The sequence below is a fragment of the Mirounga angustirostris genome, unplaced genomic scaffold, assembly GCF_029215605.1.
Source record: "Mirounga angustirostris isolate CCGP_5_RB_7025 unplaced genomic scaffold, mMirAng1.0.hap1 SCAF_2, whole genome shotgun sequence".
NCBI lineage: Eukaryota > Metazoa > Chordata > Mammalia > Carnivora > Phocidae > Mirounga > Mirounga angustirostris.
The window spans coordinates 33,736,685-33,754,340 of NW_026991710.1; the positions used below are offsets into that span (position 1 = coordinate 33,736,685).

The following is a 17,656-nucleotide window of genomic DNA, read 5'->3' on the forward strand; positions in this document are numbered from 1 at the left end:
AAGAAGCATGAAATATGATTGAAAGGGGAGAAAGTGGTCCTGGGTTCACAGAGTGGAAACAGTCTCTCCAGATTCCTCCTGAGGGCTCTTCCCACACCTTCTACCTACATCTTTGAATCTCCACCACCTGGATGGCTAGGGGCCAGAGGCTGGGGGAATGTCCCAGCCCTGGCTGTTTTCAGGGCTGACCTGAGAATGGTCAGCTCTAGAAAGCAGCAGGTGCCTTGTCAATCTCCATAAGCCCCAGGAGAACATAGAACAATGGCCTTCTCAGTCTGGCAGTCCTGGCGGCTCTCCTCAAGGCCACCTCCCTTCCATTTAAGTCCCTTTTTATTGAAGCCAGTTGAATGCTGTCTTATCCGCATTAAGGGGGCTTGGGCTGCTCCTGGCTACAATTAGATTTTTATGCCACCTGGGCATAGAAGCTCACTTCATTTCCAATGGGCCACCATTCCAGTAGAGTTTTTACTTTGAAGTTCACAATTAATGTTGGGTCAGCAAACTGCGAGATGAAAGGGAGACAGCGACACTGGTACATAACAGTAAAATACTAGTTGGGTTACACAGAAAGACCAGTGCAAGAGACTTGGTGACTGATCATCAACTGGGGGAGATCTGCCCACCAGTGTCTCAGCTTAAACAACTGAAATTGTTCCTATAACTCCCCTTGCTGGCCAAAATGAAGAGTGACCCAAGGAAAAAAAAAAATCTGCATACTTCCTGCTCTCTCTGGTACCTCTCCCTCTTACTGCATATCCAAATACCTCAAGGTTAGAAGAATAAAATAGTAAGAAAAAAATCTAGTGTGAAGGGACTAAAATCGATAGCTTTATTTGCTATGTTTTTGATGGATCAGCTATTCAAGTGGGAAATGCAATGAGATAATTACTTTGATGTAAAAGAAAGTGTCCTCCCCAGTATGAACTCTGCATGCCATTCACCTTCACTTATCTCGGAAGAAAGAACGTAAGTTACGTGGGCAAGGTTTATACCCACAGCAGCACGGAATCTAGCTATTTCACAGCCATGACGCCCAGCTAATCTCAGGGTAGTGTGTGAAAAGGAATTGTATTTGTTAAATCTGGCACTAATCACGAAGATCGCAGATACAAGCGTACCATCAATTCGGTTATCTTACTGAAATGCCATTTTTCATTCACGAAGAAAATTCTCACAACTTATACCTATTAAGAAATTAAACATTTATTTATTTATTTTAAAGATTTTATTTATTTATTTGAGAGAGGGAACACAGGCAGGGGGAGTGGGAGAGGGAGAAGCAGGCTTCCCGCGGAGCAGGGAGCCCGATGCGGGGCTCAATCCCAGAACCCCGGGATCATGACCTGAGGGGAAGGCTGACCCTTCACGGACTGAGCCACCCAGGTGCCCCACACCTGCACACATTGATTCCACCGTAGACCAACAGTCTCCAACCTCGACTGGTCCCTTAGTACAGCCTGATAGTCATTCGGTATTTCCCTGCGTGGTTCTCTCTGCCATGCTTCACAGAATTCAACCTCTCTTCACGTTCCTCCAACTCTGACACAGCATACAAATCCTCCTTTCTACCCGACAGACAAGACAGTGCACTCCTTCACTACCCTGGCCAGTGGTGTGCTGGTAAATGCCTAATAACCAACTCTCTGGAGGCCTGGGGTGTGAGGAAGTTCTGATTGTAGTTTGTCAGTTTCCATGGTATAAATATTCCCACCCTGGCTGAATTCAAGCTTATAATGTATATTATCCAGTTCTCAAAATTTCTGAAAATTTAACAATTGGCTCCCATGAGCTAGTAGGAACTGGCTCCAGCACACACTGCACGAAACCCAGAAACTTAAATAGGTCCAGAACATCTTTTCCTCCTTCCCCCTCTGTTACAAAGGAAGAGATGTCTCTCTTACTCTCCCACCTAAAGTGAAAGACTTCCTCCTGTCTTCTAGAAGTATCTTTTTCCATCTATTAAAATCCATTTCTCTTGCATCTTCAGCGTCCCCCTCTTCGTTGGCTAATTTTTTGTCTTTTTGTCATTTAATTACCTAATTCTCTCCCACCCTTTTTGTTTATTTTAAGAAAACTCCATTTGATTCCACATTTCTGTCCAGCTATGTCACAGACTCATTTCTTCAAAGAATTGTTTCCACTGTCTTATCTTCAGATCACTCACCTACTTACTGGAATCTGGGTTTCCACTGAAATCTCTAAGTTCCTTGTTACTGGATTCAACAGAGAATTCTCAGTCCTTATTCTACTGATTTGTCTTCAGCATTTGACACATTTGACCACTTCCTCTCCTTGGTTTCTGGGACACAATGGTTCTCTGATTCTTCTCCTTCCTCTTGGCTCTGGTGTCCTATGCAGGCTCCTTCCTTCTGTCCTGTGCTTACTTGTTGGTGCTCCTCATGAGTTTAACCTGAGATCCCTTCTCTTTTCATTCCACTTTCCCAGGACCTCATCCTTCCAGCTTTCAATTACCATCTCTAGGTTGATGATGACTCACTGGTGCATGGCTCCAGGCTAGTCCTTCTCCTGACCTTTAGATATGTACTACCCACCAGGCATATTCATTTGGATATCTTCAGAGGCACCTCAAACTTAACATTTCTAAAGTTGAAATCTCTCCAAATCTCCTCCCCTTCTGTGCTCTCAGCTCAGTGAATGCGTCCAAGTTGCTCAGGCCAGAAACCTTGTAATAATCCTTGAATCCCTCTAATATCTCATTTCCATTAATCACAAAGTCCTGCTGATTCAACTTCAGAATATCTCTTTCATCTCTCTACCTCTCATCGTCTACAAGGTTACCAGCCTGGTTCAGTCACATTATTTCTCTACCAAGATTATCCCTCCTAACTGGTCTCCCTGTCTCCAGTCTTGCCTCATCCTCATCATTCCCCATTCTGCAGTGATCTCTCAAAAACAAATCAGATCATGTCACTTGCCTCCTTAAAAACTTTTGATGGTTCTCCATTGTTTCTGGGACAGAGACCAAACTCTAATATGATCTATGAGCCTCTGTGTGGTCTGACCCCCATTTCCGAGCCTCTCCTTTCTTCCCACCTTGTTCCCATTGATCTAAATTCTTTTCAGGTCCTAAATATGTCATGTGCTGTTTCATCTCTTTGAATATACTGTTTATTTTGTCGGGAATACCATAATTTACTTCCTGCTGCTTCCCATCCCTCTTCCTCTGACTCTTACTCATTCTTACAAGTTACTTCCTGCGTAAGTGCCACTGACCTGGGTTCTCTTCACTTCTGCAACCATTGCATTTAACACAATGATTGTTTTGCTGTCTTGTCTCCTTCATAGATGCTAATCCCCCTAAGGACAGGAACCATGTCTATGCTCTTCACCACCATATCCCCATTGATTTTAGTCAAGAAACCCCATGTCCATTAGTATCACTCCACATCTCACCCACCCTCAGTTCCTGGCAACTGCTAATCTACTTTCTGTCTCTATGGAATTCATCCCCCTCAGCAAGTTGATGGTGAGAAATATCAGCCTGGACCTACTAACTTTTAAAATAAGAATGTTAAGTTAGTGATTCATGGCAAATTATTAAACCCTCTTGTGCCTTATTTTCCTTAACTTTGAAAGGATGCCTACTCATTCAAGAACAAAGCCCATAGGATGATCTGCAGTGTTTAATAGACTGCCAATACATCACTTGACTTCCCATAAAATTTTGTATTCCTCAATTTCTTATCTCTTGTTTTGGTCAATTCACAGAATTTTCAATTTTGTGAGTGTTGGTTTCTGTTGCTAGAAGCAAAGCTTCTCATTATGCTTTGAAGACCCTCCCATTCTGCCATGGCTGGCTCCTCAGATCCCTGCTTGTGCTTAGTGTCCTCTCTGCTCTCTAAACAGGAGTTTCTTCCAATCTGATCCCAAGGAATTTGGGTTAACATTTTAAAACTTGTCTTACATACAATGTTGTATCGCTCTCATTCAAATCCGATCTTTCAATTAAGACTTTTTTAGGTTTTTAGTTTTTATTTTCAGAAATACGTAATGAAAAATAATAGTGAAAAATTATAGATATAAAAAATAATAATAGATATCATTTTAAGGGAAAAATACATCTACCATCTCCAAGAACCCCATGGCTCCTTGTGAATTGTAACTGAAGAGAAAGGCTGATTCATCCATCTGTTCCCCAAGGATCATATATAACATTAATCGAAGACTATGACGTAGCAGGAACAATGCTAAAACCTTTATTTACATTACTTTATTTAAACTCAGGGCAACCCAACAAAATAGGAAATATTGCTACCGCCCTTTTACAGGTAAGCAAACTAAAACTGAGAGATTAAATGACTCACCCAAGGTCAGACAGCCAGTAGCTGAAGATGAGGAACTTGGTTGGTCTCTGACCAACTATTAAGATGATTATCCCTCTTATTTCCTTCTCTACACAATGCTAGATGCACATAGCTAAATTGTATCTTATTTTCATTTTTGTAATAATTTCAATTACTGGGATTTAGATGCCTGGCACATAGTAGGTACTTACTAAATATCCATGGAATGAATTGATGTGTTTTCTCCTTTTTGGAACTCTAGGGTACTTACTTCCTAAAGTCAGGACCTGCAAAATAGAAGAGTCCTAGGGAACATTCAGCATGTTAACAAAAAAATTAATCAGAAATGTTCCTGTCTTGAGAGTAAGAAGTGCAAACATAATAACAAATCTCCTTTGTATATGACATTAAATTCAGTAACTTTTTCATAGCATTTGTTTAATCTTTATCAGCAGATATTCCATTTCCAACAGGTAAGAGAAGTTTGGATAAGCTTACACAGTATCTTATATTTTCAGAAAAATAGCTAAATTTAAGATGTTCTGTTCAAATGATGTAGAAAGAAATAATGAGCAAGCTTAGAACTATTTCCTTATTCAGTAGCTGATATTGGAATGTTTATTTGAAGCAGAGTAATGTCAAGGTATCAGTTCATCAGACCTCCTGAATACCTTTCCTCTACATAAATTTCAATTTGAAAGAATTTTAACAACAGTATAAACCGCATGCCCAGAGAAATGGAACAGACAGCAGAACAGAACAAAGAGGCAAAGATCAAGCACGTTTGCCAAACAGTAGGTCCCTGTGTTTGAAACAAGGTGAGGGCTTTGCAGCAATTTCATCTGAGAAGTTTTCTGTAAACCAGAGTTTGAAGTCCAAAGCACAAAACTCATTTTAGAGATGAAGTCACTGTTAAATTACTGGGGTTAAATGTATCACAGTTACGAATTCTCTATAATTAACATTGCTTATTTTCCAGAATCATACTTTATATTAATCCTCTATTAAATTCAAGTTGCTGAGAAAAAAAATTGACAATGATAAAAAGAAAAGTACATTCTCCTAAAGGAGAGTTGTTGTTGTTGTTTTTTAATTAGTTAAAAACTAGAGTTGGGGAGATTTTGCACAGAAATTGAAATATAAGTTATTTTTAGTTTTTAATAAAATGTGGAAGATTGGCTATGGGGCATTGGTGGCTCCTGAAATATTTATTTCATGTGTCAAATGCCCTTTCAGTAACTGTACCTTTCATGATCAAAAGAAAGCCTCTTCCAGCAACTACAGGTGAGAACATTTTGACGTGGCACATATACAAAAATCACATGGGGCATTGCAATTGTTTTTTGGAGAGAGTGGTGCCCAATCTTTTCTCACTCTCATTCTGGTTGAAATTTAAAATGTTTTGTTATCGGGCACCTGGGTGGCTGAGTTGGTTAAGTGACTGCCTTCAGCTCAGGTCATGATCCTGGAGTCCCGGGATCGAGTCCCGCATCGGGCTCCCTGCTCGGCGGGAAGTCTGTTTCTCCCTCTGACCCTCCTCCCTCTCATGCTCTCTGTCTCTCATTCTCTCTGTCTCAAATAAATAAATAAAATCTTAAAAAAAAAATGTTTTGTTATCAGAAGGTTTTTCCACTTGAGATTGAGAGCAGGTTGACAAGGCTGTGGAAGCAAGCCCGCCCTGCTAGGGGATGATCACTCTGTGTTTTCTTGCATCATGAAAGTTGGTGAGCGTGTCTTTCCTTGGATTCTCTGAAATGCTTTTTGGGGACACTCATTTGTTTTTGGCTTGAAAACATACTGTGGTTGTGCTTTTCAAATTGGGTACCAATGTAAGCTTTGTGATGGCAGAGATTCTCTTGTTATAGCCCCAATGTCTAGAATACTGTCTAGTATGGTGCTCGATTAATAATTATTGAATAAAAGGGAAGAGGAAGAAGGAGGAGGGAGGGAAAGAGAAGGGGGGGGGACAAAGAAGAAGAGAAGGAAGTGGAAGGGAAAAGAGTAAGATGGAAGGTAAGGAGGAAAGTAAAAAAGCAGCAGAGGTAGAAGAACTAGTAGGGGAAAGGGAATGAATGATACTACATCACAAAGAATATATATATGGTGGAGGATGTAAAGCTAAAGGACAAACATAGAGATATTTGGGGAGGACCAACTGTACAAAGAAGTGAGATGGGGAGGAGAATATTATATTAAAATAAATATAGATAGATATGTGACAGAGGAAGATGCAAATTTTGCATTAGGCAATAAACGTATTCCCTGCCTTCAGAGACTCATAGAATCTCAAGTCGGGAAGGGATCAAAGAAGTTGTTTTGTCACATCAGCCATATCTGATGCTTTACTCTAGGGTTGGCCAATTTTTTCTGAAGAGGATAAGAAATTTTAGGCTTTGAAGGGCATAGTCTCTATCACAACTGCTCCATTATGTCATTTTAGCAGGAATGGACCATACACATACACAATATGTTTTAAAAAAATGTGTATGGGGCACCTGGGTGGATCAGTCATTAAGCATCTACCTTTGGCTTGGGTCATGCTTGGGTCCTGCTCAGCAGAAAGCCTGCTTCTCCCTCTCCCACTCCCCCTGCTTGTGTTCCCTCTCTCGCTGTGTCTCTCTCTGTCAGATAAATAAATAAAATCTTGGGCGCCTGGGTGGCTCAGTTGGTTAAGCAACTGCCTTCGGCTCAGGTCATGATCCCAGGGTCCTGGGATTGAGTCCCGCATCGGGCTCTCTGCTCCTTGGGAGCCTGCTTCTCCCTCTGCCTCTCTCTCTCTGTCTCTCATGAATGAATAAATAAAATCTTTAAAATAAATAAATAAATAAATAAATAAATAAATAAATAAATAAATAAAATCTTTACAAAAAAAAATGTGCATGGCTGCATGCCAATAAAATTTTATTTTAAAAAACAGGTGGTGGGACAGATCTGGCCCGTAAGCTGTAGTTGTTGACCATACCTGCATATATTCTACAATATTCAGACAATGCTTATAACCTCTGTCTATATCAGCGTGACAGGGAACACAATTTCTTTTCAGGGAAAAACTATTCCATTTTTGTATAACTGTGGCTATAGAAAGACATTCTTTATATTGAGTAAAAAAAAAATCTGCTTTGGTGTTATTATGGACTGAATGTTTGTTTCTCCCCAAAAATTGTATATTGAAGTCTAATCTCCAGTGTGATGGTATTTGGAGGAGAGACCATCTCGAGAGACCTAGGTCATGAGGGTGGAGCCCTCATGAATGGAATTAGTGCCTGTGTAAGAAGAGGACAGGGAGGGTGCCTGGGTGGCTCAGTTGGTTGAGCGACTGCCTTTGGCTCAGGTCATGATCCTGGAGTCCTGGGATCGAGTCCCGCATCGGGCTCCCTGCTCCGCGGGGAGTCTGCTTCTCCCTCTGACCCTCCCCCCTCTCATGTGCTCTCTCTCTCTCTCAAGCTTACTGTTACACAAGCAATCAGCAGTCTGCAACCCAGATGGGGGCTTTCACCGGAACCAAACCATGCTGGGCCTTCCAGCCTCCAGACTGTGGGAAGGAAATTTCTAAGCCACCCAGTCCATGGTACTTTGTTAGAACTGCCTGAACTAAGAAATACTATCTTCGTGTTTGTTTGTTGTTGTTTAAGACACTCTAACCTAATGATTTAGTACATGATGCTTTTTTTTTTTTTTTGACAGCTTCTGCTTCTAGTCAATATGAGTAACAAGGATCTGATTTACTCTCCCACTTGAAACAACTAAAAAACTGAACAAAATGTAGGAGACAGGAGTATTCAAGATACTGACACTAGGGAACCAAGGACAGTGATCTCTGAGACATGGGAAACAAGATAAGACTCCAGTTGCCTCCAGCTTACTGCCTAGAGTAAATTTCAGGAACTCCATGAACTGGGAGCCCAAGTGGAGCCCGGCCATCTCTCTGAGTTGAGGAGATGGAGTTACAAGTCCAAGGGAGCCAAGGTCAACAGCATGCACACAGCAGAGCAGAGGATCAGAGAGACAAATCTGGAGATGTGCAGAGGGGCCCCTTTAATATTCAGCTGCGTGCTGCTCAGTGAATGTGTGTGAGGAAGTCACATAAGGCCAGGGAAAGAACCACCTGAAAAGATTATAGGAAAGAGTAAACAGTTCTTGGAACTCACCAAAGGCCAAGAGATAGTCCCTGCTTCTAACAGCCAGAGTGGAAAACTTCAGAATTCACAGATACTCTTTAGAATACTAAGACTCACTTGCCTCAGTAATGGGGGGGGGGGGGGGCGGCGGCGGATTATTCCTAGGCCAAATGCTCTTTTGGTCCTGGATAAATGAACTTTAAAGTTAGATCTGAGGGGCACCTGGGTGGCTCAGTTGGTTAAGTCCCTGCCTTCAGCTCAGGTCATGATCTCAGGGCCCTGGGATTGAGCCCCGCATGGCATCGGACTACCTGCTCAGCAGGGAGCCTGCTTCTCTCTCTCCCTCTTCTGCTCCCCCCTGCTTGTGCTCTCTCTTTCTCAAATGAGTAAGTAAATTCTTAAAAAAAAAAAAGTTAGATCTGAAGGGATCTGTTTACAATATGATTCTCCCTCTACATACACACCTATGATAAAATTTAATTTATAAATTAAGCACAGTAAGAGGTTAACAACAACAATAATAAAACAGGACAATTATAAAAATGTACTGTAATAAAAGTTATTTGAATGTGGTCTCTTTTTCAAAATATCTTATTGAACTACTCACCTTTCTTGTGATGACATGAGATGATAAAATGCCTACGTGATGGGATAAAGCAAGATGAGTGACTTAGGCACTATGATGTAGTAGTAGGCTACTATTGACCTTCTGACAATATATCAGGAGCGTCATCTGCTTCTGGACCTTGGTTGACAGAAAGAGAAACAATGGAAAAGGGGAGAGTACTGTAAATAGATGGTGAGATACCCAGCCATAGATTGTCCTTGCATTCTGACAGCATTCAATCCAGAATGAACCCTGCTTCCTTGGGCCCTACCACAAATCACCCAACCACAGCCCCAATCCTATAATAGGTCCTTTCTAACACCCTTTTAAGGAGAGGCCCTTCTTCCCACGGTGTGCATTCTCCCTCACTGCAATGAGTGATAAATCCAGCTCCTTCAACTGTTGATATGTTCTTGGTGGCTTTTGCTGGAGGGCTTTGCCAATTCACATATATTTAATGTAATCTTCATAACAAGAGCATAAGGCTGAATTTATAGATGATCTTAAGGCTTCTAGAGGTTAATTTAATTCAGAATTACAGGCAGAAAGAGGCAAATCAGGGATTTGAACACAGTCTCTTTGAATATTCCTTTACCTTGAACGACAGAAGACAGGGAGCAAGATAAAAAAGAAAATAAAGATGTTCAAAAAGAGACAAAAGATTTTTTTTTCCTCATGCTATTTAGCTGTCACTTTCATGGAGCAACATCTCCATCTTGTGATATTTTATAATGCAGGTTTTTAATTAATTGGATTTTACAACTATAGTCAATGATTCAAATGCAACCAAGATTTAAGAGAATACATTTTGCTACCATTTGCTCCATAGGCAAAATAAAATTAAGCCATTCGATTAAAAACCACAACTAATGAGATAAGAAATGTTTTTCATTGTCATCTGTGGTACTTTTTTTTTTTTTTTCCTGCGAGATGACCCCATTATATGCTTTCGCTTCAAAATAATGTCCTTTAGATGGCTGAAGATCACACAGAGTAGATTGGTTACCTCTACATGAAGAAACTTTTGGGTTACTGAGGGATTAGGGTGGGAAACTTTTCACTGAATATTCTTTTGTATTTTGTATTAAATTTAAAACCATGTAAATATATCACCAGTTCAAAACATAAGTTAAAAATTTTAAAGGTCAAAAATAAGATATACAGATATACCCCTTTACTTTTTTAAAGATAAGTAGTATCTGCAACTAAGGTACTGCAGAAAATAAAATGAATTATCTGGCTTTTCATTCATTAGTTGTAACTCAGATTCCTTAAATATGAGAATGTAGCAGCAGAAAAGAAATAAACTAGGAAGAAGACCTCAATTAAAAAATGATAAGGAGAGGCACCTGGGTGGCTCAGTCAGATAAGCATCTGACTCTTGGTCTCAGCTCAGGTCTTGATCTCAGGATTGTAAGTTCAAGCCTCATGTTGGGGTCCACTCTGGAAAAAAATGATAAGGACACAGATAGAAGAGGGGAAGAGAAACAGTTCATGCTGGAGCATGTGAGTATAGTAATGAGTATATTCCTAAATAATTATACTATCTGAATTTTAAGAAAACCTTTTCTAAGTCACTTTAAAGAGTGTAATTGAAATTTTAAGACAAAATAGCATTGGCATATGGAGCAAGTATTGTACTGACATACTTATGCTAAAATTTATTTGTTGGGGGGCACCTGGGTGGCTCAGTTGGTTAAGCATCCGACTCTTGATTTCAGCTAGGATCATGATCTCAGGGTCTGAGATCAAACCTCGAGTCAGGCTCTGTGCTCAGTGGGGAGTCTGCTGGAGATTCTTTCTCTCCCTCTCCCTCTGTCCTCCCCCTAGCTAGCACTCTCTCTCTCTCTAAAACAAACAAATAAATCTTTTTTAAAAATTATTTAACTAAACATCCTATATATTATCTGGCAACCCTAACTGTGCATCCATTAAAAAAAAAAAAAAATCATAGACAACTCACCAATTTACCAGCAGATGGCTCCCTGAATCTAGTTTAGAATAAGATAGTATACTCAAACCTGGTGAGGAGTCCTTATTGTCTCAGTTTTTGTTGTTTTGAGTGTTTGATTGTCTGGTGTGATTGTGGGGGAGTGAGAAGTTTTTATTAGTTATATAAAAGCATAAAATAACCTTTTTCACCATTTCATATGACTCTTCATGATCCTTAACTTTAGAATATGAAAAGGAAATAATAATTTAATTTTTAATATTTCTTTTATATTTGCTCAAGCATTTAAATGCTAAAGCAATATGTATAATTTCAGTGTAAAGTGACTCTGACACTTCACAAAGGAATTCCATGCCTATTAGATTATGTATTCTGAGCATTAGGTCAGGAATCTCCATATAAAACACAACTTTACCTCTTTGATGCAATCTGATTTGCTATGATATTCTAACATTGAGACATGTGTTTTGTTTTGACCCAAAACACACATCCAGAACTCCCAATGAAATCATTGATTCAGCAGAATTTTTAGACCTGCCACAATTTTACTAGCCCTTTGCCAATGCCAAAATATCTTGATGTGTTCAAGTCTAAGACTTATTTTCTAAGAAAAAGTATTCTAGAATTTTTGTCTTAAAGTCTTTTTTGTCTGATAATACTATAGCCACTCAAGCTGTCTTTTGGTTCTAATTTTTTGCATGGCTATAGTTTTCCATCCTTTCACTTTCAACCTATTTGTGTCTTTGAATCTAAAATATGTCTCTTGCAGCCAGCATGTAGTTGGATTTTTAAATCCATTCTACTATAGTTGGATTTTTAAATCCATTCCACTAACCTCTGCTTTTTAGTTGAGTATTTAATCCATTTACATTTAATGCAATTGCAGATTAGGTAGGATTTATATTTACCATTTTTCTATTTTTTTGTATGTCTTATGCCTTTGTCCTTTTATTCTTCCATTTCTGCCTTCTTTTGCTAAAATAAACTTTTGAATAGAAATTTTAAGTAGACATTGGTAAATAAATATTAAAATCGATATTTAAATATCTTTCCCCTATTGACTGCCAATCTTTCTCAGTCTTTTCTCCACTCGCTTTTTTCTTAGTAAATAAATCATAGACTTCAACATATCAAGAAACAAATATAAAAAACAAAGAGAGTTGCCTGGGGTTATACAACTAATTCATGACAACATTAGGACTAAAAAACGGGTCTTCTGATTCTATCTAGTTTCAAAGTTCCCACTACCACTGTGCCATGTAAGTGGACTGAGTTCATCAGTGACACAAGATCCTTCTAATGTCTTTCTTGCCAGTTTTGGAATTTCTTGTATTTTCTCGCTCTTGTATCAGAGGAAGCATTTTTTCTCTAACTTTTGAATTCAAATCTCTTAACAGTGTTTTTCCAACTGCAGAGCCAGCACCATCAAAGGTACGGGAGATGATATGAAGTGATATGCTGAATTAGTACTGAATAACAAATACATTTTGAGAAAGCTGCTTTATCCAAGGCTCTTTGGATCCTTCTGACAAGGAGAAAGTCTAATTTTTGTATTGGTATTTAAAACATCTCTAACGTTGCTCATCTTCTTTTTTAACTTAGAGCAGTCAACATTAAGCCTGGAGACTTGGTACACTGTTTCTAGCTAGAATTTAATAGTATTATTTTGCTTTTGTTGTGGTTATTTTCATTTATGGCAAATGATGCTGATTTTCCATTTATAGTTTTCTATTTATGTAAAACTGTGATCCTGATTTAAAAGAAAATATTGAGTAAATAGTATAAATGGTAATATATGGATATGGAAAAATAATCCACAAAGGTGGTGCTTGAATGACCAACTCTGGGAAACTACTGTGTTGGTTCAATCTATTACAATGGTTGTCTATTGTAACCTCTTTTCTCCTGGGCCACAAAAGATAGCCAAGACTGGGACAGTAAACCTCTTGAACCTCTTTCCCTGTTGCATCTCAGGTCACTCAAACTCCTCCTTTGTTGCTGTTGTCATATTTGACTTCTAAATTTCAGAGTGTTGTTTCTGAAGATGCTGTTTATGAATTGCTAAGGTCTGGACTTTTGTTCCTCCCCACTTGCCTCACCCTTCAGGACTCTGCTCCATCCCAGTTGTCTGCTGCTTCCAAACTAAGATTTTTTTCCCCTCCTCTGCAAGTGGTTATAGCTCTTTTGGTTAATCTTTGATTGGCTTGTGTTAAAGAACACACAATCATATTTTGATTTTCCCAAAGGGATCTTTGCATTATCATCTTACCATTTCCTTTTCAAGTGTGGGTTTGGGACAAGTTTCCACAGAGACTGGGCAAGAGGACACTTGAGTAATGCTACCCTCTCTGATATGCAAAGTATTCCTTCACACCAACTCTCACCCAGCATCAGAAGATGATGTTCGCCCACCTCAGAGTGAGTTTCCTGCCTTCTTGGGCATCTACCACCCTCTTCTCCTCTGGGATGGAATATTTCAGTACCTGATCATCAGTCTTCAGATGCAGCTTACCCATGAGGCCCTGTGGATCCTCAGACAAACAGGGCTCCTGATACCTGCCTTAGTGCCCCAGAATTCCTAGTTAGAAATAGCTTAGGTCCACAATAGCTTAGGTTCACTAGGTAACTTTATAAAATATAAAAGAATAAGGAAAAGAATTGTTGCAAAGAAAATAGACTATTAGACTATTATTTCTAAATGGCAATAATTATCAGTTGAGCCTTGATATTTAAAAACACAAGTTAAAATTCTTTATGTTTCATCTGCTTTTTACATTTCTATAATAAGCTTCAGTGGAACTGAGCCCAGTTTATATGCCCAGATTTTTGAAGCAATGAGAATATGTATTTTGAATACCTACTTTGCTAATATATACTGGCTACTCTGAGTCAAATGTAAGGAATGTTAATTTACAAATATTTCAAATACTCTACCCCCTGGGGAAAGAAAAATCATTCCTTTAAGTTCTTTTGGTAGAAAGCTCCAGGTAACTAACTTTTAATTTTCTACACTATCTCTGATTTAATGTTCTGATCATATTACAGAGAGTGACTTAAACAAAGACCACATTTTTTACTGCCCTGCTTTCACAACAGTTGAATCCACACACCTATCTCTATGGCGACTTTTGTACTGTGTTCCCTGAGATTTAAGTCCACAATGAGACCATTAACCAGAAGTGAGAGGTAAGGAGGATTATACACATGATTAGAGTAAATAGTAACCATGAATTCACTCACCCACAACTGTTTGCTTAAGCTTTCCTTTGGGGATATCATTAAATCTCATGTTCAATACAGTGAATTGTCTCTTACACTGATGTATCACGGAAAAATAAAAAAGCCCCTCAAATTATATTTTGAAAGACAATAGTATTTTAAGGTTTATAGCTAGCCATTGGCTCACATTTTCAGCAGATTGTTCTGTGTACTGTGTGATGCATAATAAAATGTATCATGACCCCTAAGGCATCTTCATATTTGTCATCTGTGCATGTGTGTGTGTGTGAAAGACAGTGATATTTTACTAATATCTGGGAATAAAATGATTTTACATATAATAAAAATAAAAAGAGAATAAAACTATTTAAGAGTGTGTGTTTTATGGGCTACATCATAGCAAGATGGCCGAAGGAGGGGGAATACAGTATGTTCACAAATATTTATAATAAAAATTGAAGGGTGCCAAAGTACATGTATATCTATTCATTAATTTCTTGAGGGTAAGGTGCCTGATCGTTCCCATACATTTCATCTTTACTTCCAGGGCTGAGCATAGTGCCAGATACATGGTAAGAATTTAATATTTCTTTGTTAAATTTATGGATGGAATGCATGCGTGCATGTAGAAAATGTTATGGGAGATAGAAGAGGCAACACTTGACATTCTGGGAAAAATGAAAGTGAGTGGATTAGTGGATGAAGGGGTGGTAGACAGAGGTTTGTAGCAGAGACTGCTAATTGTTCCCCAGTATCCATTCTCCCCTTCTTCCACAGCAATAGTTCCCTTGATTTCTAGCTGGATACATATGCCAACCCTCTTTGCTGCTAGGTATGCCATGTGACTAAGTTCTGGCCAAGTGATGTGTGTACTTCTCAGGTTATGTCCTTGAAAGGAATGGGCACGCCCCTTTCCTCTTAATTTCCCCAACCCCTGGCTGGCAATGGACCTGGGGGTAAGCCACCCTGGACTAAGTTGACAGGGCAAAGCCCTTACATGCTGCATAAAATAGGAGTGTGGGTCCCTGACGACTTTGTGGAGGAGAGCCCTTGTGCCAACAGGACGGAAGGCAACGGTTATTTTGAGTTTCTGTCACAGTGGCTAAATTTATATCCTAAAACAAGCATCAGGAAGGATTTATAGAGTCAATGTTTGCACTGAGTTTCCAAGATTGAGTAGGAGTTCACCAGGTGGACTCAAAATTTAAAGTAGCCAGGGCGCCTGGGTGGCTCAGTTGCTTAAGCGACTGCCTTCGGCTCAGGTCATGATCCTGGAGTCCCTGGATCGAGTCCCGCATCGGGCTCCCTGCTCAGCAGGGAGTCTGCTTTTCCCTCTGACTCTCCCCCCTCTCACGCTATCATTCTCTCTCAATAAATAAATAAAAATATTTTAAAAAATTTAAAGTAGCCATATTAAAACCCTTTGGGGAGGTTTATATTTGTTCCCAGTTCCATGCTATAATTGGGGGATGGAGGGAGGCAAATTTGATCGTTTGTGGGTCCATTTCAACCAAGTCTTTCTTTGGCAATTCCTGGAAAGGAGGGACTGAGTCTTAAGCGGGCAAAGACCTTTACCCAACTTGCCCTGTAGGAATCTAATGTGATAGCCACTGTTCTAAAGAGTATGGAAATAAAGTAGGCTCGTCTCCACCGCCCCCCCCCCCTTTTTCAGTAGCTCTCTACGTCCATCCGTTGTAACATGTCCTGCGCCCCTGCTACACGCGACAAGGCGGGTGCTGTCAGCGACACAACATTCCTGCTTTCCAGGAGACCGCCCGGGACGGGTCGGAAAAGAGGCGGCCACGTGTGCTTCTGGGGAGGTCGACGACCCTCGGGACCGAGCGGTCCCACTGTGCGCGGGGGCTTCGGTTTCAAGGAGGGGCTGGCACGGGCGTCACGGAACTCGCAGGAAGAGCAGCTGGCGCGGCGGGAGGCGGCGCCGGCCAAATCCCGCGGGAACAGCCCTCGAGCGGCGTCCGGGCCGCTCCCGGTTGCCACGGAGACCCGGGTCCCGGCCGGCCGGCCGCGCGCGAGAGGCCGACCCTTGCGGGGCCTGAGCCGCGGTCCACCGGCGCCGCGCTCCACCCCGCTCCGCCGCCGCGTCCGCCTGGGGCCGCTGTGCGTGACCCGGAGGAGCCCGAAGGCGCGCCCTGCTTTCGGGAACCGCCGCGAAGCGAGCGCCGGGGGTCGCGACTCCCCCTGCCTCCCACCAGGCCGGTGGGAGAGGCTGCATTGGACCCAAACTGCCGCCGCCCCGCCGTCCCCGGGCTCCCGAGGGCACTGTTCAGACACCAGCCTCCGGTGCCCCAAGTGCGGCGGCGGCTGCGGCGTCTCCGTCCCCGAAGCCCCGGGAAACATCCGCCCTCCGGGGTAAGGGGGCGCCCGCGGGGCCACAGACGCGGCTCGTGGGGGGGGGGGGGGGCTGCCCGCAAAGGGGCCTCGGGAAAGGTCGCTCGGGAGCCAAGTCCCAACCGCCTCCCCACCCCCTTCCCTTTCTGAGTGTGTGGACGTTGGGTTGGGTCTTGGCCGGCGCCAAGGATGGGACGCTCGGATCCGCCAGGAGATGCCACCTCTTCGTCTCTAACGCCACAACGAAGTGGGCCACCGAGCGGGTCCCGCATAAATGGTGATTTACCGAGATAACCTTTTCTTTTCACAGAGACGATGCTTACGGTACAAGGAAAACTATTTCCTGGAACATCTGAGTTGTGATTCAGCCTTGAGTTACCGACCACGGTCAAAGGGCAAACATGCTTCATGCCACAAGTGAACTAGAGTTTTCGAACGAAAAACATACGGAGGTTATCTCCCAACTCGCTTCCCTGGCGCCATCAGGTGACGCATCGCCCAGCGAAAAAAATTCACCTGGTTTACCCGAAAAAACGGGCTATCCGGACTCCGTTTACGTTATGGCCGCAAACATTTTTCGGGGCATTCGAATCGAAAAGTCACCAGAGCAAGTCTTAATAAAGTATGGGAATGAACCCTTGCGGTCCTTGCCCGAGTCTGAGGATGAAGCCCTTCAGCGGTCGTCCTATGAGCTGGCTTTCAGTGCCCTGAAGTGTGAGTAGTACCAGCCTGAAAGATCAGCACTAAAAGAAAATAAGGAGAGAATTTGGGGAGTGCAATCCCACCCCCCACGCCCCCGCCGCCGCCCCTTCCTGGCACCAGGTTTTGTTTTTACGCATAAGCCTATCTTTGGTCAGTTGCAAATGTCAAGGAATCAGGAGGGTTCCAGTAAACTAAGTTCTTCAGGCCCGAACTGTTTTTTTCAGGGCAGATGTGCCTAGGCCTAGCTCCCTGCCTGGCGGTAGATAGATGTAATGCACAGTCATGAAATTGAAGGAAACAATTCCACTCACAGGAAGAATTAAGAATCCACTGAAGTATCCCAAGTACAGGTTCCCTCTCCTTGGGTTGTCTCTGCATTTTCTGTGTTGACATCTTGTATATCAGT

The 17,656-nt window shown here is 41.6% G+C and overlaps 1 protein-coding gene and 1 long non-coding RNA gene across 2 annotated transcripts in view; one reads left to right on the plus strand and one right to left on the minus strand.

Annotated features, from left to right (window-relative positions):
• LOC123848623 (uncharacterized) overlaps positions 1-17,656 on the minus strand; it is an 83,495-nt gene that overhangs the window by 29,352 nt on the left and 36,487 nt on the right. Inside the window, exons 2-4 of the long non-coding RNA XR_010409341.1 lie at positions 10,379-10,472; positions 9,030-9,167; positions 4,517-4,591 (exon numbers count right to left, since the gene is read on the minus strand). This is a non-coding gene — a long non-coding RNA (uncharacterized LOC123848623). The remainder of the gene's footprint in view (positions 1-4,516; positions 4,592-9,029; positions 9,168-10,378; positions 10,473-17,656) is intronic.
• Positions 16,147-17,656, plus strand: part of NSUN7 (NOP2/Sun RNA methyltransferase family member 7) — a 62,019-nt gene continuing 60,509 nt past the window's right edge. The window contains exons 1-2 of the mRNA XM_045881277.3: positions 16,147-16,569; positions 16,859-17,262. Of these exons, the coding sequence (XP_045737233.1) occupies positions 16,950-17,262 (313 nt within the window). The 5' untranslated portion in view covers positions 16,147-16,569; positions 16,859-16,949. The remainder of the gene's footprint in view (positions 16,570-16,858; positions 17,263-17,656) is intronic.